This window comes from Scyliorhinus canicula, chromosome 1 (assembly GCF_902713615.1).
Source record: "Scyliorhinus canicula chromosome 1, sScyCan1.1, whole genome shotgun sequence".
In the NCBI taxonomy this organism is placed as follows: domain Eukaryota; kingdom Metazoa; phylum Chordata; class Chondrichthyes; order Carcharhiniformes; family Scyliorhinidae; genus Scyliorhinus; species Scyliorhinus canicula.
In genome coordinates this window covers 194,646,284-194,673,018 of record NC_052146.1, presented here as the reverse complement: position 1 = coordinate 194,673,018, position 26,735 = coordinate 194,646,284, and the positions used below count along the sequence as shown (strand labels likewise).

At 48.5% G+C, this 26,735-nt stretch overlaps 1 protein-coding gene across 16 annotated transcripts in view; it reads left to right on the top strand.

The window, feature by feature from the left end:
- Nucleotides 1-26,735, top strand: part of syne1b (spectrin repeat containing, nuclear envelope 1b) — a 667,652-nt gene that overhangs the window by 151,112 nt on the left and 489,805 nt on the right. For 13 of the 16 annotated variants that reach the window (XM_038805568.1, XM_038805603.1, XM_038805543.1 and 10 more), the window contains exons 5-13: nt 2,277-2,297; nt 5,993-6,085; nt 6,189-6,367; nt 7,373-7,569; nt 13,098-13,207; nt 18,815-18,922; nt 21,161-21,298; nt 23,909-24,073; nt 26,573-26,685. In XM_038805568.1, the coding sequence (XP_038661496.1) occupies nt 2,277-2,297; nt 5,993-6,085; nt 6,189-6,367; nt 7,373-7,569; nt 13,098-13,207; nt 18,815-18,922; nt 21,161-21,298; nt 23,909-24,073; nt 26,573-26,685 (1,124 nt within the window). The remainder of the gene's footprint in view (nt 1-2,276; nt 2,298-5,992; nt 6,086-6,188; nt 6,368-7,372; nt 7,570-13,097; nt 13,208-18,814; nt 18,923-21,160; nt 21,299-23,908; nt 24,074-26,572; nt 26,686-26,735) is intronic. The other 3 variants (XM_038805642.1, XM_038805651.1, XM_038805577.1) reach the window with 1 other exon arrangement.

Sequence of the window (26,735 nt, the reverse complement as noted above, 5' to 3'; positions counted from 1 at the left end):
GTTTTAGGGGGTCTGGCATTTTGCGTAGTGCCCTGCTGAGGGGTGGAAGGGGTGGCGGAGCGGAAGGTGGGCACGGGGGTCTACGGGTTAGACCAGTCTAGCCAAGTTGGTCAAAGAATTAATTTTGTTCCATTCTGCTTGTTCTTGACACAGTTGCCGATTTCCTGCTGTCGGTCTCTGTGATTGAGTTCCACAGGGAATAACATTGTGAGCCCCCTCCGACCTATTGCACACCTGCCTCGGAGTGTTCGCTCCAACTTGCTGGAACCCTGTCTCGGGAATTCTGTCTCTGACCCATTTTCCCACTTTTTGCATGCCCAGATTCTGACACCAGAGGAATTTTATTCCGTGTACTTCCACTGGTGTTGATGTACTGCCTCGCACAAAATTATCTTGAAGGCAGTTACCTTGGTAACATTATTGGTACTGACTGTACAGAATAAAATGGGCAAACATCAACAGATATAGAATTAAGAAAATTAGGTAATAATGTTAAAGCTCTTTTATTGCTGTTCAGAAATAAAGGAGGGTCTTAATAATTAATTACTTGTTAAAATTACATCAGGAATTTAAGATTTCATGACAAGCAAAATAAAACGGATGTCAGAAATGTGAAGCGAAAATAGAAAATGCTGATTTTTTTGACTTACATTGGGATGAATATTAACTCAGAAAGGGAGATGGAATTGGGGGCTGCTTGGAGGTTGGGAAACCGGAAGAATGGGTTTGCTGCTGAACTTAGTGATAGGATCTGACTCCTATTTTTTGTCCATGCTTCTTGGCCATAACTAGGGAGATTGAGAGGCTGGTTGGCTGCCTGGCTGGTGGGTGGGCTCCACTTTAGCTCCAGGCTGCAGCCGAGGAGCAGAGAGGAGCCTGAGAAAATGAATGGGCGTGTGTGTGTGTGTGGGTGTGTAGGGGAGGCCAAGACTGGTTTGTACAGAGGCTAGAGGCAGATTGGAGGCTGGAGAGATTGGAAGCTAGAGGCAGGTCGGAATCTGAGACCAAGGGGACTATCAGAGGCCTCGCGGAGGAGATTAAAATTTGAAGAGTCCGGGTGTATTGGAAGGGTGTGTGTGGTGGTTGGGGGGGGGGGGGGGGTTGAACGATGCAAAGTGTGTTGATGAAGCAGGTAAACTGGATGCTGCAGGCAAGTGGAAAGGAAGGTACCTCCTTGATCCAGCAGTCCCCACCCCTCTTTATCATCCGGATGTCCTACGGCTCAGACAATCTATCTAGTTGAGGATAAATTTTAAAAGATGGTTAAAACGTGGTCAAGGCCAAAACATGGTCTGTGGGAACTCCACATTTTATGTTTAAAGTCTTAACATTTTATCCAAAGGTTGGAATGCTACAGTGTTTTAAAGGGTTAAATGCTGAGGAGAGGTTGCCTAAGCATGGCTTCTATTCCCTTGTGTCAAGTAGATTGAAGGGTTGATTGAGGCGATTAAAATGATTTGAAAAGAAATGGAAGCTTAGATGCAGAGAAACTGTTTCATATGGTGGGGGAGTTCTGAACAAGTGAGCAATACCTTAAAAAGAGAGCTCGGCCTTTTGGAAGTAAATCCAAGAAGCACACATTGATGCAAAGGCCAAGGGGAATCTGGAACAGTCTCCACCAAAAAGCTGTGGATGCTGTGGGTGGATTCCGGTGGGAGGGGGTTCAGTTGAGGCTTTCAAGACTGAGATTGAAAGCTTCTCTGTTTGATAGGGGTATTGAGGGATAGGGAGCAAAGGTAAATGGAGTTGACATACAGATCAACTACGATCTATTTGAATGACAGAGCTGGCCTGAGGGATAGAATGGCCCACTCCTACATTCTGCAAAAAGCAAATTACTGCGGATGCTGGATTCTGAAACAAAAACAGAAACGACTGGACAATCTCAGCAGGTCTGACAGCATCTGTGGAGAGGGAAGGGAGCTAATGTTTTGAATCTGGACGACGTTTTGAGTCAGGGTTAAGGCCTGTCTTCAAATCACGGACATAGGAACATTATCAAAGAAACTGTTAAGTATTTGATATTGCTGACAGGAAGCTATAGACTAAAAATGCTGTAAAGTGAAAAGGCTTGCGTTGCAAACTGGCAGCAGTGAATTCGGGAGCGTGCTAATTCACTTGTGACAATTACATTCAAGGCATAGAACTTGTAAATAATTGGATGGAACAGCTGCCAATTTGTGCTTTGTTTTGCATGAAGTGGGAGTGGATGGAGCACTGTGACTAACCAAATGCAAAATTCTCCTTAATTCCTTTGTCATGCTGACACCTCCCAGTCCATATACAGAGGATCACCGGTCAGTAGTTTCTATATCAGTCAATCTGATTTTACAGCATGGTTGCGTTTCTGTTTATGCGCTGATTGCTTTTTTATACTCTCTATCTGTGGAACAGCATCAAAACAAAATACATCCTTTCTCTGCCCTTTGCCGGCTAGAATCTCCCATGTGTGGTGGTCTTTCCCTGTGCAAATATGTACACACTTTGAAATTCAGCATGAATCCTTTTCTATCTACACTCCACCCTCTGAAAATCCCTCCGCAAACACCTTCACCTTCCCCCTCATTTTCCTTCTTTCAAACACCCCTGAAAACCATCTCTTTGACCATATTTTGCTCATACCTCCATCACTGACTAAAATGTCCTTTTATTTTTTGACATTGTGCTTTGGGAATTGTTTCTATGTTAAAGTGCTGCATAAATGCATGGTCGTTTCACTGCGGAGTGCGATTCCAGATAGCGCTGCCATTTAACATCTCCCATCTGGTATCAGAACCTTGTCACCAGATTCCATTCGAAGAAACAGGCCTCCAAATCGCTGAAACCTTCCTCTTTTGAATGATGCCTTCAAACAATCTAGGGCTTTGGATTTGTTTTATATTGACATTTTCCCATATTGTTTTTAAAATTTAGAGTACCCAAGTCATTTTTTCCAATTAAGGGGCAATTTAGTGTGGCCAATCCACCTAGCCTGCACATCTTTGGGTTGTGGGGGCGAAACCCACACAAACACGGGGAGAATGTTAAAACTCCACATGGACAGTGACCCAGAGCCGGGATCGAACCTGGGAGCGCGGTGACGTGAGGCAGCAGTGCTAACCGCTGTGCCACCGTGCTGCCCTTACATTTTCCCATATTTTTATTCCGTTGATAGGAAACGGGCTAGAAGGCTGGATACTGTTGCGATGTGGGAAGAGAAGTGTTTTAAAAATAACTTCAGTTGGGGGATAAATAAAAAGAACTCATGCTTTTTCGAACTTTTGCTCACACCCATCACCTGCACATGGTGATGCATTGCGGAGGAAAGTGACAGAGGCATCCTACTGGTTGTGCACAAGGGCGTTTATTGTTCAATACAGGTCCCCACTCTCTCAATCTTGCCATCCCCCCAACCCCCATCCTCCACACGCCACCTCACCTCCCACCCCTCCCTTACCCCCTACCTACCACATCCCCCCCTCTCCTGGTGCCCTCAGTGATCCTCAATGTGCTTGGCCTTCCTAGCTCTACCGCTATGTTTAGGTGCCGCCTCAGGATGCACATCAGAGATGGAGGCAGCCAGCTGCTTACCTCATCCCGTGGCCTTCGATGCCCCTGGTGGGTGTCCTCTGGGGGCTCTGGGGCTTGAGGGCCACGGCTCACCTGTCGACAGCCCATGCCTCCCTGTCCCGTGTGCTGACTGCGAGACGCAGCATCATCAGAAGGGTGGAACTTGGTCCGCCGTGGGACAGAGGGGCAGCTGGTTTGAGCCCCGGCTGCCCCTGCAGCATCTAGCTGTGCCAGCCCTGACAGTTCCCCAATGTCTGCACCATCATTTCAACACCCTGGGCGATGCTTCTCAGTGACTGGGACAGCGCTTCGGCCATTCCATCCTGAGATTGGGACATGTCCCGCAGAACCTCATCGAGGTCGGTCTGGTACTGGGTCACGTCCCCCAGCGAGGCAGACATTCCGCTGAGACCCTCAGCCATGGGCAGCATGTTAGCATTGTGGATAGCACAAAGGCTGCACAGCTCCAGGGTCCCAGGTTCGATTCCGGCTTGGGTCACTGTCTGTGCGGAGTCTGCACGTCCTCCCCGTGTGTGCGTGGGTTTCCTCCGGGTGCTCCGGTTTCCTCCCACAGTCCAAAGATGTGCAGGTTAGGTGGATTGGCCATGCTAAATTGCCCTTAGTGTCCAAAATTGCCCTTAGTGTTGGGTGAGGTTACTGGGTTATTGGGATAGGGGGAGGTGTTGACCTTGGGTAGGGTGCTCTTTCCAAGAGCCGGTGCAGACTCGATGGGCCAAATGGCCTCCTTCTGCACTGTAAATTCTATGATATCTATGGCCGTCACTGACTGCGTGACGCCTTGCCACCTTCACTATTGGTGCCAACGTTGTGCACCAGACTCTCCCCTGCGGTCACCGCCCCAGCAGTGTTAGCCTCGGTGCCACTTATTGCTGGCGCGATCTCCTGCGCCCGTAGCCTCTGGTACTCCTCCAAGGTGCGATGGATCTGCTGGAGTGTGGCTGACATCTCCCTCTGAACGTCCCGGCCGCTCCCTATTGTCTCCATCAGCTCTGGGTAACCCTGTTCCAGAGGCTCAGCATCAGGTTGGGAACCCAATTGGTCCAGGGATCCAGCAGCCCTCTAACTGCTGTCTTGCCTGGGGGTTCCTGCCTCCACCAGATATGCATCATCAGCAGTGTGGTGATCACCAGATTGTGCTCCAGAGACTTGTCCACTAATATTTCCCATCGAGGTGTGCGTATCTGCGCTGGTGGAGAGTGGGGATGACAGCTGTGCCGTGACTCTAACTGTTGCATGCTCAGAGCTCTCCTCCGAGGTAGTTTCCTCAGGGTCTGGAGAGGGGGCTACCTGAGATGGGCTGCGCGATGTCAGCTGGAGGACCTGAGGAGAATGGACATGTGGTAATTTGAGTGATGGGTCAGTCAGTAAGGCAATCGCTACTCAAGTTTGACAGGCCCTCTGGGTGGAACTCGGTGGTTCCTCACCTTTGTGGCGTCCGCCAGCCACCACGTGGGTGACCGATCTGTCCTCGGCCACCCAGGTCACCGCCAGCGCCCGCTCCTTGAAGGAACTGAGGATTCTCAAATCCGACACCCCACTGTCTGTGCACTCTCCCGCCGTTTACGGGAAAGCTTTTCCTGAGGAGTCACAGAGAGGGCATCGTTAGCTGCACACGTGGTTCACAGTTGTGTGTGTGTGAAGGGAGGGTTGGGGTGGAGGGAGTGTTGAAGGGGATAAGGGCGGAGGGAGGGATGGGGGTCGCCTGCGGGAATTGGGGGGGTGGATGCTCCCTTGGTGGTGGTGGGGGGTGCATTGGTGTCTACTCGTGCTCCCGGTGTAGATAGTTGACCTTCTTTCGGCACTGAAGGCCAGTACTCCTGGTAGCACTCCCCGAGCTGACAGCTGATGAGCACTGGCTGCCTTGTGGCTCACCGTCCGGGACCCCCGGGGGAACAGGACATCCTTCCTGGCCTTCATGCGCCCAGGAACCTCCCCAAGTTCGCATCCCCGAATCTTGGGGCTGTTCTCCTCGGCACTATTGTTGCGAGCTGGCTGTGGTTGGCTGAGCAAGTGCAGCTTAAGTTTTGCTCGACCTTGTTAGCGGGGGGCCAAGTGCAGGGAAACCTGCAGAACTTCCTGCTCCCTAGCACACTTAGACATTTTTCCAGAGAATTGCGCCCTGTAACACAAGGGCTCGCAAGTGTGGAAAAGAGTTTGGTAAGATTTGATCTCTGCATCATACAGTGCGTTAACATTTCGGGGATTTGTAAAACGCTTCTAAATTTCTTCTTCCCCGATCACTCACTAACGAGTAAGATTGTCCACCTAAGAAACTCCGTGTTGCTGGTCATGGGTTCTGTGAGACCTTGCTTGGCTGATGCCGGATCCTAGAGCCTCACCTTCGACCGCACACTTGGCAGGTGTTTCTGGGAGGTGGGAACACACAATAGGATACTGAAAACAAGCTGTGCTTCTCTTACAGATTAAACTGGTCAACATCAATTCCACCGACATCGTTGATGGAAAACCGTCAATTGTGCTTGGCTTGATCTGGACTATCATTTTGTACTTCCAGGTTATACTTCCTATCTTTTTACACCATTTCACTTACAGTTATGCAGCTGATTGTGTGTTCCGCTACGGCCATCAGTTTCATTGGTATGCCCTCTAATCCGCAGATCGAAGAGCTGACCAGTAATCTGACGCTACTGTCCTCACTGTCCAGCAGCACCTCCTCGGTAGACAGTGTGGCGAACTCCGAAACCGGGAGCCCCCCGTCCAAGAGAAAGGTCATCACCAAGTTTAAGGGCAGTGCAAAGAAGGCTCTCCTGAAATGGGTGCATTACACTGTCGGGAAGTGAGTTCCACTTCAAATCTCCCACTAGCAAATGAGTGCAAGATGTGCTTGGGGTTTTCATTTGTTGTCCAACATTTGTTGCATTTATTTTGTGGTTGTGGCTGGGCTGGAGTTTTGGTTCCCACTGAGGATGGGCTCGAACACCATTCTTGGAATGACGGGAATAGGGGCTGCGAAAACTATCTGCCGGGTGGGTATTAAATTAAATGGCCACTTAAGGCCAACTGGGGTTTTACAGGTTCCTGCACCAGCATGAGCCAATTTAGGGGCCTGGAGATGGACACCCAACGGCAAACTTTGAGACCATTTCTCCAGGAGGGCCAGGAAGTGTGCCCTGCCTCCCTGGGGGCAGAAGCAGCCACAGGCCACCCTGTGGAGGATTTCTCACACCTGTAGGGGTGGCCTTGCTGCTGAGTCTAATTCCTCACTACTCATTAATCTTCCATCACACCTTGCTGCTCCTGTTATGCAGGAAGGCTTCTGATTGGTTCTTCTATTTTGAGAGCTAGCCCGCGGTCCTTAATTGGATGCAGAATCTGTCCCCATGCCAATTCAGGGGACCTTGCTGTGGATTGTGACTTGTGCAAGTGTCTTGCCCTCTGCCTTCCTACCCTGCCCCGCATTGTGGATAGCACAATGGCTTCACAGCTCCAGGGTCCCAGGTTCGATTCCGGCTTGGGTAACTGTCTGTGCGGAGTCTGCACATCCCCCCCGTGTGTGCGTGGGTTTCCTCCGGGTGCTCCGGTTTCCTCCCACAGTCCAAAGATGTGCAGGTTAGGTGGATTGGCCATGCTAAATTGCCCTTAGTGTCCAAAATTGCCCTTAGTGTTGGGTGGGGTTACTGGGTTATTGGGATAGGGGGAGGTGTTGACCTTGGGTAGTGTGCTCTTTCCAAGAGCCGGTGCAGACTCGATGGGCCGAATGGCCTCCTTCTGCACTGTAAATTCTATGAAATAATGTGGCCGCAGTTCTGGCTTCTCACAGGCACGTGCTGTCTCTTTGTAGGCGTATTGGCATCGAGGTGAAGGATTTTGGGCAGAGCTGGCGGACTGGACTCACCTTTCATTCCGTCATTCACGCCATCCGTCCGGACCTGACGGACCTGGAGATGGTCAAGAGCCGGTCCAACCGGGAAAATCTGGAGAGTGCTTTCGCCATTGCTGAAAATCAACTCGGAATTCCAAGAATCCTGGATCCTGAAGGTATCAGCTATTGATTGTGGGGCAGTTTTCAAGGCATGTTAAATGACAGTGTTATTGGTGTGGGATAGTCCTGACATTCCGTGGGGATTTAGGAAGGCTTTGATGAGGTTTACACCTGTAGGGTATGAAGTATTAAAGATATGTAGATAGACTGAAGAAACTGGGTGTTTTCTCCTTCCAGCAGTCAGCTCTGAGGAGATTTGATAAGGTATTTAAAATTACAGCCCATTTAGATATGGCAAGGAAAGAGAAACTGTCTCCATTAGATAATGGTTCAACAACATGAAAACACAGATTTAAAGTGATCTGCTAAAACAAAAGAAGCAACATGAGGCAAAATGTTGTCCCCAAATGAATGATTAGGATTTGGAATGCAAATTTGGATTTGGTAGATAGTGGATGAAGATTCAATAGTGGCCTTCACAGGCAATTGGGAGTAGACAAGAAATGTAGGGGTATGGGTAAAGCTGAGGAGTGGAACAAACTCGATCATTCCTTGAAAGGATCAAGGATCCCTCCCACCTGGCTTACTCACTTTTCCAACTTCTTCCATCGGGCAGGAGATACAGAAGTCTGAGAACACGCACGAACAGACTCAAAAACAGCTTCTTCCCCACTGTCACCAGACTCCTAAATGACCCTCTTATTGACTGACCTCATTAACACTACACCCTGTCTGCTTCATCCGATGCCAATGCTTATGTAGTTACATTGTATATCTTGTGTTGCCCTATTATGTATTCTCATGTATTTTCTTGTATTTTCTTGAATTTTGTTTAATTCCCTTTTCTTCCATGTACTGAATGATCTGTTGAGCTGCTTGCAGAAAAATACTTTTCACTGTACCTCGGTACACGTGACAATAAACAAATCCAATCCAATCCAATCCAAAGAGCCCATGCAGGTTTGACAGGACATATGACCTCAACTGTTCGACTTTTCCCTCTCACCCACTGTAAGTCCAGATTCACTCGAGGGAGCTTCCAGGCTGTGTCAGTGCAAGTAACTGAGAATGTTCCCTGCTGAATTTCAGGGTCCTTCATTTACTTCCAGTCAGTGTGCACAATACCAGCAGCAATACTGAGGGAGTGCTGTATTGTTGGAGAGGCTGTGTTTCAGATGAGGCATTAAATCAAGACCCCATCTTCCCTCTTGGGTGGATAGAAAAGATCCTGTGGCACTATCCAAAGAAGAGCAAAGAATGTCTCACAATGTCCTAGTTAACATTCTACCCTTAACCTACACCACCTCCAAAGGGTGACATGATCCCTCATTGCTGTGGCCATTGTGAAGTCCTGATGACGCCAATTATTTAAACAGTAATCGTCTGTGAAGTCATTTGGAGTAATGTGAGGGTCTGATAGGTACAGTAGAAATGCCCACCCTTTCTTAAGGTGTACTAAAGTGACATTCATTCAAGCCCATGCACTTTATTGAGCGCTCCAGCTAACCCATAGTATCCATCACATCTAAAGCTAGTAGATTAACATATGTCATCCCTCACAGCTATAAGGATCCCGTTTGAGGTGGATTTGAGCTCTCACTTTGAACCTGGGACTTCCCTGATGTGTATGGCTGACCCACAGATTCAGAGCCACCTGGATGCCTGCGGGAATTTGCACTGATAGACCTTTTCAAAATAAATTTAAAGTACCCAATTCATTTTTCCCCCAATTAAAGGGCAATTTAGCATGGCCAATCCACCTAGCCTGCACATCTTTGGGTTGCGGGAGTGAAACCCACGCAGACACGGGGAGAAGGTGCAAACTCCACACAGTGACCCGGGGCTGGATTCGGATCTGGGTCCTTGGCGTGTGAGGCAGCAGTGCTAACCACTGCACCACCGTGCTGCCCTTCACTGATAGACTTTCCAGAGAATTAAAAAAAAAAATTTAAAGTACCCAGTTCATTTTTCCAATTCAGGGGCAATTTAACATGGCCAATCCACCTAGCCTGCACATCTTTGGGTTGTGGGGGCGAAACCCACGCAAACACGGGGAGAATATGCAAACTGCACATGGACAGTGACCCAGAGCCGGGATCGAACCTGGGACCTTGGTGCCGTGAGGCAGCAGTGCTAACCACTGCGCCACCGTGTTGCCCAGACTTTACAGAGAATTATGTAGAATTTAGCAGCACACATTTCGCTCAGCTGGTCAATGGCGGTGTTTATGCCGAAATGGAAATATCTCTATGCCTGCCCTATCAAGTCCCCCTATAATTTTAAATACCACTATCAGGTCAGCCTTCTGATTTCTTAGCAAAAGAAATCCCAGCCTGACAGACTTCCCGGACAGGTAAAACCACTCCTGTTCCTGTATCAGGACTGTGTTCACAACTCTCAGGGAGGGGATGGTGCTGCCATGTCAATGCTCCCACCTCATCTGGCCAGTGCAGTATAACCTGAAGATAGGAAAGTACACAACGCTCTGGACCTGCCCTCACCCCACTTGAATCTGCACTGTAAATTCTATGATTCTATGAATCCCTCTGAAAAGAAGAAATCAGGCATGGCAATTAAATGCTGTCCCAGCCAGTGAAACCCACATCCCATGAATACATTTTTAAAAAAGATCCCTTACCCCATGAGCCTTAGTGTTGTTTATCCCTATTGCTCTTTTGTGGAGATATTGCTGTATATAATTAACCCTAAATTAAATTTTCAGAGCTAGGAAACGTTGAAACTCTGGCATTAACTCTTCATTCAATCAAGTCACGTCAATTAGATAATAAAACACAAACATTTACATGTAGTGTATCAGAGATATAAGCACAAATGCTCATATCACCAAGGACTCCTTCAGCTTGCCTCCGGGTGCTCCGGTTACCTCCTACATAGAACATAGAACAGTACAGCACAGAACAGGCCCTTCGGCCCTCGATGTTGTGCCGAGCCATGATCACCCTACTCAAACCCACGTATCCACCCTATACCCGTAACCCAACAACCCCCCCCCCCCCCCTTAACCTACATTTCAAAGATGTGCAGCTTAGGTGGATAGGCCATACTAAATTGCCCCTTAGTGTCCAAAGGTTACGGGCGGTTACGGGCATGCACGGTAGCACAAGTGGATAGCACTGTGGCTTCACAGCGCCAGAGTCCCAGGTTCGATTCCCCACTGGATCACTGTCTGCACAGAGTCTGCACGTTTTCTGCATGTCAGCGTGGGTTTCCTCCCACAGTCCAAAGACGTGCAGGTTAGGTGGATTGGCCATGATAAATTGCCCTTAGTGACCAAAATGGTTAGGTGGGGTTATTGGGTTACGGGGATAGGGTGGAAGTGAGGGCTTAAGTGGGTCGGTGCAGACTCGATGGGCCGAATGGCCTCCTTCTGCACTGTATGTTCTACGCTCCATATGTATGGGGATTGGGCAGGGGGAGTGGGCCTCGGTAGGGTGCTCTTTCAGAGGGCTGGTGCAGACCTGATGGGCCAAATGGCTTCTTTCTGCACTGTAGGATTCTATGTTTATGCCAGCCTCAGGAACACGAGGTTATAAGTCCCCAAGGAGTTCCAGCAGCTGTCCTTTTTAATTTAACTCCATTCTCTTCATGTAACGTGATTATATCAATACATTCTAACTGGAGCTGGTTAATCTCCCTTTAATGGGTTTGTGTAATAACATCCACATATTCAACAGGAGGAACGGTGAATTAAGAATGCCCTTCATTTGAACTCAACCCAATACATTCAGAATGAGGCCCATTCATCCCAGACAACCTGGCTAAATTCACTTGACTAATTTGCCAGGTACCAAGCACATTTTGTAATGCTCCAGGTCAGGCTTTTCACAGCCATTGCATGATTGGTACTAATATATAGATGTACTAATTTGAAAGCTGACTGTGGTTATTCCATCTGATACAATACATCCGCATGGAATCCCAAAATGTATGACCTGTTCAACATAGTCACGTTGACAGATTGACTGGGGTTGGTTCCATTCTCACCTTCCCACCCCCTGTATGCAGGGTCAGAATGGTTTCCTACACCCGCCCTGTCTGACCTTGGATGTTTCCCCAGCCAGACTTTCTGGTTTTGGCTGCTTTAGGATTTTGTTTTTTTAAAGTTTTAAAAACAAATTCCAATTAAGGTGCAATTTAACGTGGCCAATCCACTTATCCTGCATACCTTTGGGTTGTGGGGATGAGACCCACGCAGACACGGGGAGAATTTGCAAACTACACATGGAGAGTGACCCAGGGCCGGGATCAAACTCGGGTCCTTGGCGCTGTGAGGTAGCAGTGCTAACCACTGCACCATCGTGCCACCACTGCTTTGGGACTTATTGGGCCAGTGCCATGAATTGTCGCATGCTCCAAACTGGGGGTTGGTGGGAGTTGGCTTGGGGGAGGGGGGTCATTTAAAAAACAGCCGTTGCGGACATTCTGAGCCGAGTTCAGGGCCAGCAGCAGGAGTGGCAGTGCCGATGTCACCTACCCTGTACTGAATATTGGCCATTTAAGAGGGAATTGGCGGCCTATTATCTGTTACCAAATGGGAAAGGTGGCCCTGTGGGGAATCAATGGGGCTTTAAGTGCAACCACCCAATACAATTCCATGGGAGGTGGTGGAAGAAAGCCTCCCAGTGTCATTCCTACATCACCTACACACTATTTAGATATTTCTACCTGTTTAAGGCTGGAATTTCCTGCCCGTTCCAAAAAGGTGCCTCAGATTCGTGTCAAGACTCAGCTGCGTGGTCCACTGCCCCTGACCCTCTGTATAAAGCACCAACACAGGTCACTCTTCGAGGCTTTGAACCTCCCTAATCTCTGTATCCAGTCCTGCAACTCTCCAAGATCTCTACACTACTCGTACGCATCCTGATTCCCATTCTCTCACCACTGGCAGCTGTTCCTTTCGCTGCCTGGACTGAATCTCTGACCTTCCCTCCCTACAACAACAGCAACACCTTATATTTATATAGCAGGTTTAATGCGGTGAAACGCCCCAAGGCGCTTCACAGGAGCGTTACAAAATAAAGTATGACACTGAACCCCCCCCCATATGACCAAATGTTTGGTGAAGAGGAAGATTTTATGGAGTGTCTTATAGGAGGAAGAGGGGGTAGAGCGATGCAGGAGGGGATATCAGAGTATGGGGTCGAGGGAACTTCCAATAGTGGAAGCCTTTCCACCTCACCCCCTCTCTCTCCTCCTTTGAGACATTCTTTAAAACCTACCTCTTTGATCAAACTTCTGTTCAGCTGTCCTAATACCCCGTTTGGTGGTTTGGTGTCAGATCTTGCCTGACAGTAGTCCCATGAAACAACCAAGGACATACTACTTTGTTAAAGGTGCTATATAAAAGCAAGTTTCAATTGTCGTTAGGGATCTATATCAACTGCCATCAGATGGCACAAAGTACCAGCACACCAAGGAGCAGAGCTGGAATGCACAACATCATCACTGAGGCTCTCTACTCAAGCAGGACATGGTTTGTCAATAAAAGTGTATTAATAATTGTACAGCATTTGAGAAGAGGGTCAGAACCAGCTTTTCTAACAGCATGATGCTTTATGTACAGATGTGGATGTTGACAAACCTGATGAGAAATCAATCATGACCTACGTAGCTCAGTTCCTGAAACATTATCCACATCCACGGGAGACAGAAAGCGAACCTCTTGAGGAAGAGGTAAGTCATATCTACTGTCACCCTTATAGTTCACTGTTGATTCAAAAGAGCGAAGCAGTACAGAAGGAGGCCATTTAATCTGGCATTTTAGAAGAGCCATCCAAATAATCCCAATCGCCTGCTCTTTTCCTGTAGCCATTGTCAAGTTTTTTCACTTCAAGTCTTTATCCAATTCTCCCCTGAATGTGCTTCCACCATTCTTTCATCCAGCCTATTCCAAATCAGAGCAACTCACTGTGTAAATGCTTTTGTCCACATGTAGCCTCTGGTTCTTAAGCCAATGAGCCTAAATCTGTGCCCTCTGCTTACCAACCCTTCTGCCATTGGGAATATTTTCTACTTCTTAACTCTTTATCAAGATGATTCATGATTATGAATACCTCAGTTAAGTTACTTAACCTTCTCAGCCTCGGGGACTACAACCCCAGCTTCTCAACATAGCTGATGATTCTCATCCTTTGCGGCATTTTAATAAATCTTTTCTGAACCCTATCTGAGGCCCTGAAGCCCTGCTTAAAAGTGTAATTGAACAGAGTGCCCCAGCTGAGGTATAAACTGCGATTTGTAAAGGTTTAGCTTCACCTCCTCGCTTTTGTACTCTGTTTCAAATTGAAATGAAATTGGAAAGCCTCCTTGCTTTGAGAACTCCCTGGGTAAATGCAGTGCTTCCGCAATGGGAAAGAAAGAACTTGCATTTATGCAGCCCTTTTACAACCTCAAGACATTGCAACACACTTTTCATTGAAACATGCCACCTAATTCCACGCAGCAAGGTTCCAAAAGCAATAACGTGACAATGATCAGATAATCTGCATTAGGGGAGTGGTCTCCTGGCGCAGTGGGTAGGATCCCTACCTCTGGGCTGCAAGCTCCAGGTTCGTGTCCCACTTCAGAATTTGATGGTCATGGACAGTGTGTTCATAATGTGGCCAAACAGGTTAATTATCAACCTGCAAACCCTTCCGATTCTGACGGCAGGCAGGAAGAGCAGGAGAGTTTCCTGGTCAGCTAACTGCTGAAGGCAACAGCAAACCACTGCCAGTACTTGCCGAGCATAGTCATGGACCAATCCAATGGAAGTTCATGGGTCACCACACCCTCTTAGGCCCATGGGTACTGAAGGGAGGGAGGAATCTGTTTTTGTGTAGTTTGCTCAAGAATAAATATTGGCAGTACTTCCCTGATTTTCTTCGAAATGTGGCATCTCCCCAGTGCGGCTCTGCCTTGGTACTGCACTCGTGTATCTGCCTGGATTGTGTACTTAATGGTTGGGATTCTCCGAAATGGCAGCTAAGTGTTGACGCCGGCGTAAACATCGGAGCATTTCACGCTAGCTTCAATAGGCCCCTTGGCTCAGCGATTCACTTACCTGAAGGGGGCACCGGAGTGCTCCGCACAGCTCCGGCTGCCGAAACGGGGCCCTGCACATCCGGCCGTGGGTCAGCCCTGTGCAACAAGGCGGACCCACACAGCAAGCCGGCCCCCACATCTTCCAGTCCCGCCGAAGTCAATGGGGTTTTGAACGACTCGCTTCATTTTCTGTCCCGCCCCCACCACGTCAGGGCTGTGAAACTCTGCCCATTGCACCTACCGATCTCCACTACTTAACCTTATCTGAAGCTGATTACTGATGAGACAGTTTAGAGCATTGTCTCCCTGATGTCAGCTTTCAAATCAATGCAACTGTTCATAATCCTTGTCTCATGACTAAACAAAACTTGGGTTATTCAATTAATCTGTCCCGAGTTTTATATCTGGAGTCTATAACATTTTATTTATGTGGCATTTTACAAGAAGGAAGTTATAGCAGTAATTTTGATGGTTTGACTTGGAGCCTAAGTGGCTCATAAATAGTGCATTTTCCACAGTTAATCTACATCAGGGGTGGGCAAACTACGGCCCGCGGGCCGCATGCGGCCCGCCAAAGGTATTTATGCAGCCCACAAGGTCAAGTCATTTAAAAAAAAATTTTTTTTTTTAATTTATTTTTTTTATAAGGTTAATGGGGGGGGGGGGGGGGGGGGGGGGGGCTGTTGAGTTACTAGTATAGGGTGGATACGTTTCTATGTTCTATATGAGGCGCCCAGAATCATAACCGGGTGAAGCGCCATTTTTGAAAAGTAGAGAAAAAGAGGGCTAAATGCAGGATGCCGCCGGGGGAAGCGCTGAGGTATATGCCGCACGCTAATTGATTACAACCGGGACTATTAATTAATATACTATGCGGCCCTTTAAAATTGTGAATTTCTGAATGTGGCCCTTGCACGGAAAAGTTTGCCCACCCCTGATCTACATCCTGTAGCTTTGTACTCAGATAGTTAAACTTGTGTAAACTTGAGCTCATCCAAAACTCTGCTGCCTGGATCACAGCTTGCACCTTCATCCCATTCTCCTGGCACCCTCACGGTAATGTACTCCTGGTTTAGCAAAGCCTCAAAATAAAAATTTTCACCCTTGATGTCAAATTCCTCCAGAGCCTTGCCCCTCCCTAATGCAGCTACCTCCTCCAGCCCTACTCCGAGAAATCTTGCTCTTCTCCAATTCCCACCTAGATTTCCTTCATCTCACCATGGTTGTGTGTGCATTCAGGCCCAAAGCTCTCTCCCTCTCCTCTAGTGCTCTCCTTATAACCTACCAAGCTGTTTGTCATCCTGAAGTAGCTCGGTATTCCGATTTGCCTGATAAAGCTCCTGTGAAATACCTTTGGGACGTTTTACTGAACTGAAGCTGTATAATAATGCAAATGATAGAACATAGAACATAGAACAGTACAGCACAGAACAGGCCCTTCGGCCCGCGATGTTGTGCCGAGCAATGATCACCCTACTCAAACCCATGTATCCAACCTATACCCATAACCCAACAACCCTCTCCCCTTAACCTTACTTTTTTAAGGACACTACGGGCAATTTAGCATGGCCAATCCACCTAACCCGCACATCTTTGGACTGTGGGAGGAAACCGGAGCGCCCGGAGGAAACCCACGCACACACGGGGAGGACGTGCAGACTCCGCACAGACAGTGACCCAGCCGGGAACCGAACCTGGGCCCTGGAGCTGTGAAGCATTTATGCTAACCACCATGCTACCGTGCTGCCCCCGTTGCTTCAGTGTGCAATAGCTTGAGTTTATGAGACTTGTAGACGGCATCCTGTTCTTTGTATTATTCTCACACAGTTCATGCAGCTTTCCACACTTCCGTATTGTTTTAGTGTGCTTGCACTATAAGACTGAACACTTATAGTGATCCAATCAGAAAGCATTGATACCAAAGTGTATATTTTGAAAATTAGTTTTATCCTTGGGATATGGGCGTCGGGCTAGGCCCAGCATTTATTGCCCATCCCTTAATGCCCCTTGGGAAGGTGGTGGTGAGCCAACGCCTTGAACCACTGCAGGTCTTGCGGTGGATCTATACCCATTGTGCTGTTAGGGAGGGGGCTCCAGGATTTTGATCCAACAATAGTGAAGGATAGTTCCAAGACAGGAGGGGAGCCTGCAGGTGGTGGTGTTCCCATGCGTCTGCTGCCCTTGCCTTATAGATGTACATTTGTCAAGGCCTGGAGCCCAAGATCAGGTACTCTCGACGTGGACTGTTTTTTCTGCTTGCTGCACCACGTAGCCTTTGACTAACATCAAGTTGTCTTGATGTCTTTGATCATTCTCATTGGCAGCATTTCTGAAATCCTCTCGTGAAGTTGCGTCTGTCTGAGTCACAATAATCTGTCAGGTTATCTACGGTTCAACAAAAGGATTATGCAACATTGTGAACTTAGGTTTGAGTGAATGCAACTGGGCATAGAAAGTAACTGAAACAGAAAATGCCGGAACAAATATTCCGCAGATCTGGCAGCAACTGTGGAGAGAGAAGCAGAGATAATGGGCGTAATCTTACCATATTTCTTCAAAAGTGTCAGGCTCAGACTGAAAACTGGGGTGTAGTTCATCAGTTACACACACCCGTTTTCTCTCCCGACCTTGAGCCTCTTTAAAGTAAAAAATGAGTGGCCGTAGTTTACACCTTCGCTCTGGCGGGACGGGGCTTGATGGAGCTGGCGCCCGACTACACAGAGATCAGGGCGGCATCTTTAAAGGGGGCCCCAATTAGAATAGAAACTGGACGGCCCTTAGCTCCCAACATTGAGATATCGGGGTCCCTCCTGACAATCACTGGGGGCTTTCCCCCTCTCTGGCCCTCCCACCACTGCAGAGGTATTGCTGGTGTTTCCTCCCCCTCACAGTCTGCTCCCCTCCCTCTCTGCCAGCAAGCTCCTTTCCTCCCACAGCCCACTCTCTACCCATCCCTCCAACACACAATAATGGAAAAACAACACCCTCCCTCGCAAGGGGCACCCCCGCCCCGGCACTGCCCCGGCACAGGTTGTCGCTGCTTGTTGGTACTGCCAAGTTGGCACTGGGGGGCAACGCCAGTGGGCATTGCCAGGGCAATTCCCTCTCCTCCTTGCGGCTGTACTTTGGCCCCTGGACTGAATCCCGCATTTAAAAAGCTGTTGTAAACCTCCCCAACGTGACGTGACGTCGGCGAGGTATGAATCGTTAATAATATTAAAAATTGTTCGAATGCATTTAAATGAGGCGTGAATCTTGTGACGTCGGTGAGGGGGGAAAAATTGGGAAACGCAATTCTTGCCAGATCTTCCGCCCATGCCGCCATTCTCCGTGACAGCGATTGCATGCTGAAAATCCAATGTATCAGGCTGGTGACCCTTTTTCAGAACTGGGAGGGCCAAAAGATGTTCAAGCAATTCAGGAAAAGAGGGCAGGGAAGGAAAGAAAAGGGTGGAATTCCGAAGAGATTAAATGTCAAAAGGGTGCAAGACAAAAGGTGATAGGATAGGGACAAGTAAAGGAACAAATGATGTGTCTAGCGGGAGTGTAAATGGGAATAGCAGAATGACCACCATCACTGCCATCCGAAAAAAGGGCAGGGATTAGGATCTGAAATTATTGAACTCAATGTTGCCTCAGGAAGGCTTTCAAAAAAAAGTTAAAGATGAGTTGATGTGTCTTCAGCTCATGTTGGGCTTCATTTTAGCAGTGCAGCGTAAAGAAAGAGTAGGAGTGAAGCGGAGATTTCAAATGTCAGGTGGCCAGAAATCCGGGGTCACATATGAGAATTCAATAGCCATGCTCTACAAAGCTGTCACCCAGTCTATTCTGAGCTCCTCACTGCAGAGACCCCACTGTGAGCAGCTAGCACAGTATGTTAAATCGAAAGTAGAAACCAGTAAATTTCCTCTTCATCTGGAAGGAGTGTTGGGCAGTGAGAAAGAGAGGTAAAATGGCAACTGTATTGCCTCTGAGTGTGCCCAGAAAAGGTGCCATGGGAAGGGCAGGGGGTATGGGAGGGGGGGAGGGGGGGGGGGGGGGGGATTGAGGAATGGACCTGGAGGGAACAGTCCCTTTTGAAGGCTGAAAGGGGAGGGGAAGGTGTGTTGGCAGATGTTGAGGTAGAGAGTGAGAACTAAGGGAACTTTATCATAATCCTGGAAGGGATGGACAGTTTGCTTCTACCATTGTTCAGACTCTAATTACTCACAGCGCCACCTTATAACCAGTCTTTCACTTGTGCTTGTGTTCTGTCAGCGGGAGGACAGACTGATGCTGAGGGAGGCGAAAGCCTGGCTGGAGCAGTTTGAACGAGACATCACAAGGATGCAGATGGCTGAGGCAGGTTTGCAGGAGCGATATCAGGTGAGTTTGCAGCTTCCACCTCTTTTGCCATTTTTGAGGGGCGGTCCAATCGACCACTTTTAAATCTCGTCGGACAAGGTGGCGGGAAATGATCTTCTCTCGTGGGAGGAGAACCCTGAATGAGGGGGTATAATCTTAAAATTATAGCCAGGTCAGGTGTGAAACCAGGAAACACCTTTTCTTCCAACGGTAGAAATTTCCTACTCTCTCCCCCAAAAGGCTGTGATTTTAGGGTTCAAAGAATAAAGTTGGGTTCTGCGCCCTCCCCTCCCCTCCCCAGCCGCCCACATTGGATTTTCCGATAGCAGGAGCAACAAGCTTTTGCCGACTGGCTGGACCTTCCAATCCTGCTGAAGTCGATAACAATTTGCATGGCTCGCTAGCCCCACCGCTGGGGAGGGGTTTGACTTTGGCAGCACCGAAAGATCCTGCCCGTCAGAAGGGCCGGAAAATCCCGCCCTTAGGTCCACAGATTCTTGTTAAATCCTAGTATCACTAAATCGAGCTGAAGTATAAATCAGCCATGATCTAACTCCATTTCGGAGAAGGCTCAAGTGGCTAAGTGGCTTCATGTTCCTAGCATCTTCCCAGTTTTCTCTTCTTTCCTTTTGGAGGCTGTTGTCTCCTTGTTGGGCCATAGTGAATCTTCAACCCCTTCGTCCATATGGTCATTATTCATGTGTTTATCTCAGCATCGAGTGTCCTCTGGTTAATTGACCATGAGACGTTGACAGCTGAGTCGGTCTGCTGGAACTTTTAGCGAGGAGTGGGAATTGCCTATCTGAAATTTCACCTCCTCGACCCAGGGGACACTCAAGACAGATGTAACGTGGGCAGCACTGTGGCGCAGTGGTTAGCACTGCTGCTTCACGGCGCCGAGGTTCCAGGTTCGATCCCGGCCCTGGGTCACTGTCTGTGTGGAGTTTGCACATTCACTCCGTGTTTGTATAGGTTTCACCCCCACAGTCCAAAGATGTGCAGGTTAGGTGGATTGGCCACGCTAAATTGCACCTTAATTGAAAAAATGAATTGGGTACTCTAAATTTATTTTTAAAAAGACAGATTTAATGCAGCACCAGCAGTGATCAGTCAACTCAGGCCAGGGACTGAACCCATTTGATGAACCCTCGCTTGGAACCTCCTCTATTCTCTGATTTTATTTGTGATGACTACACTGCACGGGCGCGATTCTCCGCACCCCACGCCGGTTGGGAGAATCGCGGGAGGGCCGGGCGAATCACGCCACACCGCCCTGGCATCCCCTGCGATTCTCCCACCCCCCCCAAAATGGCATGTCGCGTTTGTCGACAGGCCGCTCGGAGAATCGCCGCTCGCCGTTTCTCACGGCGACCGGCGATTCTCCGGCCCGGATGGGCCGAGCGGCCTGCCGAACCCGACCGGTTCACGCCGGCGCCAACCACACCTGGTCGCTGCCGGCGTGAACAGCGCGCGACCGATGAGTGTGGGGCCTGCGGGGGGCGGAGGGAGGATCGAGCACCACTGGCATGCTCAGCAGATGTCTGGCCCGCGATCAGTGCCCACTGATCGTCGGGCCGGCATCTCTAAAAGATGCACTCTTTTCCCTCCGCCGCCCCGCAAGCGTCAAGGCCGGGCACTCGGAATTCATGCGCCGCATCTCCTAGCCTGGCGCAGAGATCATCAGCTCCAAGTTCCCCTCCATGTGACACATACCGTCCAACTAGGACATAAGCCGTTCTTGGTCAAAATCCTGGACTGCCCTGTCTACTATAGGCCACTGCAGTGGTTCAAGATGAAACATAGCCTCTTGCCAGTGAGAGGGTGGGGATTGTAGCCAGTGAGGAGCCCTGAAAAGGCGAGTGAAAAGTAGTTTATCAGGAAATACAGCAACTATGCAACATTCCAAGTCCCAGCCAGGACAATCCTGAGATGCCGGTTCCCTCTTGGGTCGGATTTTATCTTGGGGGAATTAATAAGCTTCGCTCTTGGGCCTCCGCCCCTTGGCGGGGGAGCTTGCGAAAGGTGGGCTTATATAGATGGTTGGTTGTTGCAGTTTCATTTTCACCCCTGCTCAACTGGTGGGGCTTCTTGCTGGTTAACAGACAAACCTTGAATAATGTCAAAACCTGCTCAAGCATGGCAGTTTGGCGGGAAGTCAGGCTGTGTGTTCTGAGCACCGTTTAACTCGAGCAGTGTATTTTCTAGTAAGGGTTCATTGATCTGCGTTTGCATGTAATTTATGCATCTATGTTTCCTCAGTGGTTTAAAAGTTTTCGAGGTCAGTATGAAGTTAAAAAGAAGCATGTTGAAGCTCTAATTCAGCCCATCCAGAAAGATGGGAAGCTATCGCTGGATCAGGTTACGATGAAGCAAATATGGGAGAGAGTGTCAGCCAGAGTAAGTTATCAAAGTGTGACTCTGTAAAAGTCGTACTTACATCAGTCTTTACCTGTCTCTGCTCCTTTTGTTTATTGTGATGGTTCCCCAGCAGGATAAGCGCAATGAACGTGACCTTTTTTTGAGATGGGTGTTATTTATGTAACACATCTCCTCACAAATTTTAATTCGGCCCTCACAAGGAGAGCTAGTGCCTGGATTTAGATGAATTGTTGAAATGACGAAAAAAGGATTTATATGTAAATAGAATTCTTCCCATCTCCAGAACCATTTCTTCTTGAAGTCACTGCTAATGTCAGCTCCTTTTTGTGGTCCCGTTGACTGAGGGATAAATATTGTCCAGGACGGAACCACCTGCCTTTCTTCAGAAGGCAGCAAAGGATCTCTTGCATCTGGCAAAACATCACATCAAATAGACAGAAGCCCCAACAGTACAGCACACTCTCAATACTGCACCGAAACGGCAGCTTAGATGTTATGCTCAAGTCTCGGGAATATACATTCGAATCTATGACTGAGATGTAGGAGAAGGCTAATCAGCCGGCTCCACCATTCAGTAAGACCATGGCTGATCACATTGTAGCCTCATCTCCACATTCTGCCATTCCTGGTACCTTTGGCCAGGATTTTATCCTCCCCGCAGCGAGTTTTCCCATGGTGGATGCGGTGAGCCATTGAACGTCGCTGGGATCTTTCCATCCCGCCAAAGTATACAAGCTTTTACATGGCACACCCGCTCCCACCCCTGCAAACCTACAGCGCGAAGGCCGACTTCAGTGATACCGGAATATCCCATTGGCGGGAAGGGCTGGAAAATCCTGCCCTTTGACTCTCTTTTTTAGTCAAAAATCTATCAAACTGAGCCTTAAAAATATTCAATGACCCAGCCTCTGTGGCTTCCGGGAAGGAAGTTTCACAGACTCACATTCCTCCGAGAGAAAAAAATGGGAGAGCCCGAATTTTTAAACAGTGTCCCCTGCTTCTAGCCTCTCCCAAAGGGGAGACATCTTCCGAGCGTCCACCCTGTTAAGTACTCTCAGAATCTCATGTTTCAATAAGATCGCCTCTCAATCTTCTTGAACCCATAACCTTCTGCCCAGAGTGCTACCCACTGAGCCAAGCTGATAGGAAATTACCCAACTCTCTCATGTTGACCAGGTTAGAATATATGTGACAACTGGGCGGCACATTGGCATGCACTGCTGCCTCACAGCGCCGAGGACCTGGGTTTGATCCTGGCTCCGGGTAACTGTTCATTTAAAAAAAAAATGTTTTATTGGATTTTTGCACAGAGTATATTTTGCCATTATTTACGCAGGATATGATATATCTATATATACGTACCGGGTAACTGTTCATGTGAAGTTTGCACATTCTCCACATGTCTGCGTGGGTCTCACCCCCACAACCCAAAGATGTGCAGGGTAAGGTGGCTTGGCCACACCTTGGAAACTGCCCCTTAATTGGAATATATTTCTAAAAAATAATATATGCAGCACCATATGGTGGGACCCCGGAAGTTCCGAGGGACCTTGGAGTGCATATTCACAGATCCTTGAAGGTGACAGGGAAGGTAGTAAATGTGGTTAAGAAAGCATACGGGATACTTTCCTTTATTAGTCGAGGTATAGAATGCGAAATGAGGGAGCTCATGCTGGGACTGTATAAAACGCTGGTGAGGCCACAACTGGAGTACTGTGTGCAGATCTGCTCACTACATTTTGGAAGGTTGTGATTGTACTCGAGAGGGTGCAGGGGATATTCACCAGGATGCTGCCTGGTCTGGATGATCTGGGCTGAGAGGGAAGATTGAATAGGCTGGGGCTGTTTTCCTTGGAACAGCAATGGTTCAGAGGGGACTGAATAGAGATTTACACGTTTATGAGGGGCATAGATTGGGTGGACAGGATGGCATTTTTGGCGGTAACACAGTGGTTAGCCGCTGCCTCATAGCGCCAGAGGCCTGGGTTCCATTCTGACCTTGGATGACTCTGTCTGTGTGGAGTTTGCACATTCTCCTCGTGTCTGAGTTTCCTCCGAGTGCTCTGGTTTCCTTGCACAGTCCAAAGATGTGCACGTTAGGTAGATTGGCCATGTTAAAATTGCCCCTTAGTGCCCAAAAGATGGGGTGGGGTTCCGGGGCTGGAATAGGGGCGTGGGCCTGGATGGGGAGCTAGGGTCGGTGCAAACTCGCTTGGCCCAATGACCTCCTTCTGCACTGTAGTGATTCTATGATTTGTAGAGGGGTCAATAGCCAGGGGGCATAGATTCAAGGTCAGAGGTAGAAGGTTAAAAGAGTAGTTGAGGGAAACATTCCCCCCCCCCCCCCCCCCCCCCCCCACTCTTGTTGGGAGGGCTGTAGTTTTCAAAATCCCCTCTAGTCCCCTTTTCACATCCTACAGCAGGTAACTTTACTCTCTGCAAAGCAGATACATCTTCTAAATATCACCATGAGCTTCGGACAAAGGATCCTAGTCAGGGACTAGGCCTGCTGCTCGTGGGCAATGAGGTTCTGCTACCTCCACAGCCAAGTCTCACTTTAGCTGATTGCGGGGATGCCATTTGGCATCTAACAGGAAGCAGGTCAAATGTTTGCTTTGTCTTCCTCAGCTTCTGGATTGGCACATCATCCTGGACAAGTCACTCCCTGGCCCCTTGGGCACCATTGGAGCCTGGCTGCACAGGGTGGAGGCTATCCTCGGGGAAGAAATTGTCATTCAGCAAGCGCATGATGAGACAGCCAACATCATCCACAGGAAACTCGAGCAACATAAGGTGAGATTGTGGTGGGGAAGGTCTGGGGGGAGCTGAGGTGTGCGATGGGGTTTGTCGCTGGGCAGCGCCAGGTTCTCTCCACTGGAGTCCCATCAGGTGACCTACAATCCCAATCCTCTGATGGCTCATTCCTGTTAATCATAAAATCTTATCCGGACCAGTCTTGCTCAGGATTTTAAGCTATGCATTGGCAGGCACTTCGACTAATGATTGTGGATTATTATACAGCATGGAATAATGAGAATATTATCAGAATGGCTGAGCCAGTCCTATTAGGTACAATAGGGATGACAGTCACTTCATTCTGACGAAGACCTGTTGATCAGAAATGTCGGGCCAGATTTAACCTTGGGGTTTCAGGGCCCCTCTGTCAGGCTCAAGTAGGGGTCAGGAGCCTGCACTGTTTGGGGAATAATTTCTCACCTTGTGATCTTCCTCAAATTGGCCAGTCAATGGCCGAAGATAGGCTTGCCATCCAATTAAGGATGGTAGGGGGACTCTCGGAGATCGAGGTCCTCCAGCATTGAAGCAGCAGCTGCATGCTATTCAAGATAAGCGGGGAAACGGGTGCCCCAAAATGGAGGTGCAGCCTCTCCGTGTTTTAAATTCTAAACATAATGGAAGGGGAGCCGGAACGCAGCTGAGGGGGTCCCTTCCACAAAGTGGCCTGGGGTCGATGCAGAAGCCAGGCAGACAGGGGAGGGCTTCAATGCCTGCCTGAAGACCTGATCTCCTGTTCTACTTGCCTCGGAGACCTGCAGGTTGACTGGAAAATCCGAGCCGTGGTCAATAGGCCTCAAAATGCCTTTGCACACTTTAATTAGCAGTTAACCCTACTTATCTCCATCCCGCCTTGGGGAAAATTGACAATTGGACTTAAAAATCCAGACTTAAATTAATTAGTAAAAGAAACTAAAGTGATATGAGAAGAAAATGTTTCACACAGCGAAATGTTAGGGTCTGGAATGCACTATCTGAGAGTGTGGTGGATGCTGGTTCAATTGAAGCATTCAAAAGGGAATTAGACTGTTATCTGATGAGGAAGAACGTGCAGACTTACGGAGAGATGGCAGGAGACGGGAACTAGGTGAGTTGCTTATTCGGAGAGCTAGTACAGACATGATGGGCCAAGTGGCCTCCTTCTGCGCTGTAACGACTCTGTGAAAGCCCATGTTGCATAGAACCTAAAGCCCAGAATCAGGCCAATATGTCGAGGCTGATGTTAATCACATAAACAAAGGGAGGGAATTAACTTTATGTTGTTACCCCAAGCAAGCTAGCCTTCTAAAACATACCGAGAATGCATTTTTCTGGTGGGAAATATCACCTGATAGTCATCTAATTGAGTGGGAACAGTGCAGATAACTCTGGGCTCTCTCTAGTCAGGGCAGTTTCTATTGTAACTTTAGAGGCAGAATTGTGCTTATAGTGTCTTTCACACCATCAAAATGGTCCAAAATGCTTCATAGCCAGTGCGGTCACGTTAGTTCATAACCAAATGCAGTGGCAAATTTGTGCAGAATCTGCAGGTTCCAGAAGCCACAGTTAAACCTTTGGTTGAGAGATAAATATTGGCCAGCAGACCAGGGGAACTTCCTCTGTTCCTCTTCAACAGAGTGCCCTGGGACCTTTGTCAAGTGTGAGAGCAGACCAGGCCTCAGTTTAATGTCTCACCTCCGACAGTACAGTATTGCATTGGAGTGTCACCCTCGATTATGTGCTGGTGTGTGAGTTTCTGGTGTGGGGCTTGAACCCTCACAACTGCCTGACTCCGAGTATTCTCATTGTGTTACCACTGACTCTGTCTGGTGGAGCATGTTGGAACTTCTTCTGGTACCATTTGAAGTTAATATTCTAGCCAATATGGAGCCTGGGCCTAGTATTTCATCAAAGTGCAGTCACATTTAGAGTCACTCCTGGAGGCAAATCCTGAAGTGACATTGGCTGGGATTTTACTCCAGCAGACGGTGAGCAAAATCCCACAAGTGTCGGAAAACGAGAATCTCTCTGGTAATATCTCGTTTTAAGATTTTCTCCGCTCCCCCACCGCTGACCTGATGAGGTTCCCCGACATTAAATAAATGATATTGTTATTGAAGGGCTTCCCCACTGTACGTTCTTACATTGGGATCTTCCCCCTCGTCGAAGTCGGGGGGGCCTGGGGGCAGTTGACCATGTGCCTGGGGGGCTGTTCCTGATTTTTTTAAATTGGAGATTGCCAACCTTTTACAGCCCATCCTGTCAGCAGACATCTTGGGCCACGCCTCCAATTTCTTTTTGCACAGCGTGCTGCACAGTGTGATGTGAAAAGTCGGCTGCACAGCCAGGGAGCTGCACGCCGGTTTTCCTGCCTCAGCCAAAACTCTGTGCAGAAATGGGAAAATCCCACCCATAGTTAACTTGCAACTTTGGCAGCTGTTTTGTCCTATTGAGTGACTAGCCAGAGTAAACGTTTCCCTTGAGCATTAACGCATTGACTTGTATCTGTTTCCTCCCCAGGATGTGATAAAGGCTTTAGAAAGTCATAAACAAATATTCCACCAGATCCACAGGGCAGGATCTGTGAATGGGATTCTCATCCCGGCTGATCAGCTAGCAGATGCTGCAGAACGGTGAGCACAGGATCAATTTGGCACCTTAGGTAAACCCAGGTCAATCCGAT